A 2861-nucleotide genomic window follows, 5' to 3' on the forward strand; every position below is an offset into this window, starting at 1 on the left:
AAAGGTAGAGCAAACAGACTGCTGCTCTTTTCAGAAGAACCCAAGGTCAGTGAATCCAAAAATGGTCCAAGCTCTAGTGGAAAATTAGATACTCAGGGCTGTTCTTTCTGTTGTCGATCACTGACACAGGATTTGAATATGGGAAGCATGTCTAATGTCCATAATCATGCATGATATGTTCATGACTCAGTGATAGGCTGTGATGCCATTTGAGTTGCCTTCCTCAACACAAGTGTCAACAGAGTCTACACTTTCCACTACCTTCTCATCATATTGTTTTATCTTTGTCATAGACATTCCAAATTAATTTGCTTCACTGTATTCTTATCTAATTTTCTACTTAAGCAAAATTTACATGTGAGCTCTTAGATGGAATCAAGATAATAATGACTTTGATGATACTGGAAATTCTTTTCACTGTCCTTTTTCTTTCTTTTCATATCATAATTTTCATTTTTGAGACATAATAATTGCATATATTATACAATAAGTATTGTAATTATTATGTAATTACCCTATTTCTATCTCCAATCCTTCCTATATAGTCTCTACCCCTGCACTTTTTCAAATTCATGGCTTCTTTTTTAATTGATGCTATGCATATATATGTGTATACATATTTTCATACATATACACACATATACATGTGTATGTATATATATATACACATACATATATGTATAACATATTTGTATTATTAGGTGCATAAAAACAATCTTCTCAGTCCATATATTGTTACTTGTAATGGGTACATTCTTTCCTATGGAAGACTTTTTTCCATTTAGCATTCCTTATTTACAAGTTGCAGAATTGTAGATTCATTATTATTATATTTTAAGTTTCATAATATCCCTTGTAATCATTAAAATAGGAGCAACAGGAGAATTGCTACAATCTCTTTAGAAGTAAATGTACTTAAACTATTAAAAGATAGGGTCACCTGCATACATTTTGGAAATGACAAGTGTAATGACAGCTTTTATATTGATCTTTACTATGCAAACACACCACTAGTATATGTGTGAGCATGTCTGCTTCCAATAACCACAGTTATTCCAATATCTTGGTTTCATGATATGAGTTATAATTTCTATGTCATAAGTTAAAAATGAAACTATCATCATATATAACATAGCAAAGAATTAGTTTTCTAAGTAAACTAATGACTACTCAGAATAATTTTATTTAGGAACTTAAAAATATTTATTTGAAATAAGAATTTGATTTATTATCATTTTATTTGTCTTGGGAAAAATTAATGACATATATTATTAAAAGTAAAGTTCTTCCTGTTTACACTCTTCAGTATAAAGAACATAAGAGAAGGATAAGAAATTGATTAGCAATTTGAACATTTATCAGTATTATTTAAAATAACTGTAGCATACACATTAAATAATTCTGATTCTAAGTGGTGCATAATATATTGTTATCTATGCAACTTAGAATTACTGTGATATACTGTAAGATCACTGATATCTTTAGGGTACTTAATATTTCTCTTGAAAACATAGATATTTTATATCATAATATCATTCTAAAAACTCTTTGTATGATAGATGTTTTTTTAAAAATAAAAACATTCATAAGTGTTAATTAATAAGCATGTAAGAGAGAAGATGTGATAATAACATTCATCCCATCATGTTTGAAACTTAGTAATGTTTTCTTTATCTACATCTTTTTCAGTGAACAGCTTGAAGAGATGTGATGGAGGTGAACAGAAGCCAGCTGACTGAGTTTGTTCTCAGAGGAATAACAGATCGTCCAGAACTTCAAGTCCCCCTGTTCCTGGTGTTCTTCTTCATCTATGTCATCACCATGGTGGGCAACCTTGGCTTAATTTTTCTCATTTGGAAAGACCCCCATCTTCACACTCCCATGTACTATTTCCTTGGAAGTTTAGCCTTTGCTGATGCTTGTACTTCATCCTCTGTGACTCCCAGGATGCTTGTTAACATCCTGGACAATGGTAAAATGATTTCCCTCTTTGAATGCATGGCCCAATATTATGTTTTTGGATCCAGTGCAACGACAGAATGTTTCCTCCTAGTAGCTATGGCCTATGACCGCTATGTAGCCATATGCAACCCTCTGCTCTACCTTGTGGTGATGTCCAACAAAGTGTGCACTTGCCTGATAAGTGGTTCATACATAATTGGTTTTCTGCATCCACTTATTCATGTAGGATTATTATTTAGATTAACCTTCTGCAAATCCAACATAATAGATCACTTTTACTGTGAGATCCTGCCACTCTATACAATTTCTTGCACTGACCCATCTATTAATGCATTTGTGGTTTTTATTTTTTCTACTGTAATACAAGCTATTACCTTCATGAGTATTGCAGTTTCCTATGCCCATGTCCTTTTTTCCATACTGAAAAAAAAGTCTGAGAAGGGCAGAAGAAAAGCCTTCTCCACCTGCAGTGCCCACCTGCTCTCTGTCTCTTTGTTCTATGGAACTCTTTTCTTCATGTATGTGAGCCCTGGGTCTGGACCAAGTAAATATAAGAGTAAAATGTATTCTCTGTTTTATACCATTGTGATTCCTCTACTAAACCCCTTCATTTATAGCTTAAGAAACAAGGAAGTTTTAGGTGCTCTGAGAAAAATCATAAAGTCATAATTATTTTTCAGAAAACTCTGATGTTCATTTATTAAATACATCAAAATTTTTGGTCTTTATCAAATATAGGAAACTGACATGTTGCTAGATGGTGAAGTATAATCATTAGTTTGTACAATTTTCAAAGAAGGATTTTTAAATCATACATGTAAACTTTAAAGGCAGTTTTCAATTATTTGTTATTCTAAATACACAGTAATATATTAAAATTAAGTCATCAAATTAACTAT

General features: G+C 31.8%; 1 protein-coding gene across 1 annotated transcript; it reads left to right on the forward strand.

Annotated features, from left to right (window-relative positions):
* Positions 1-1710: 1710 nt before the first annotated feature.
* LOC308422537 (olfactory receptor 5AC1-like) lies at positions 1711-2631 on the forward strand (the record flags this gene model as incomplete). Its single annotated transcript, XM_080919174.1, has 1 exon — positions 1711-2631. The coding sequence occupies one exon, from the start codon at positions 1711-1713 to the stop codon at positions 2629-2631; it is 921 nt and encodes a 306-aa protein (XP_080775300.1).
* Positions 2632-2861: the final 230 nt, after the last annotated feature.

This window comes from Micromys minutus (assembly GCF_963924665.1).
Source record: "Micromys minutus genome assembly, chromosome: 7".
NCBI classification, from domain to species: Eukaryota; Metazoa; Chordata; class Mammalia; order Rodentia; family Muridae; genus Micromys; species Micromys minutus.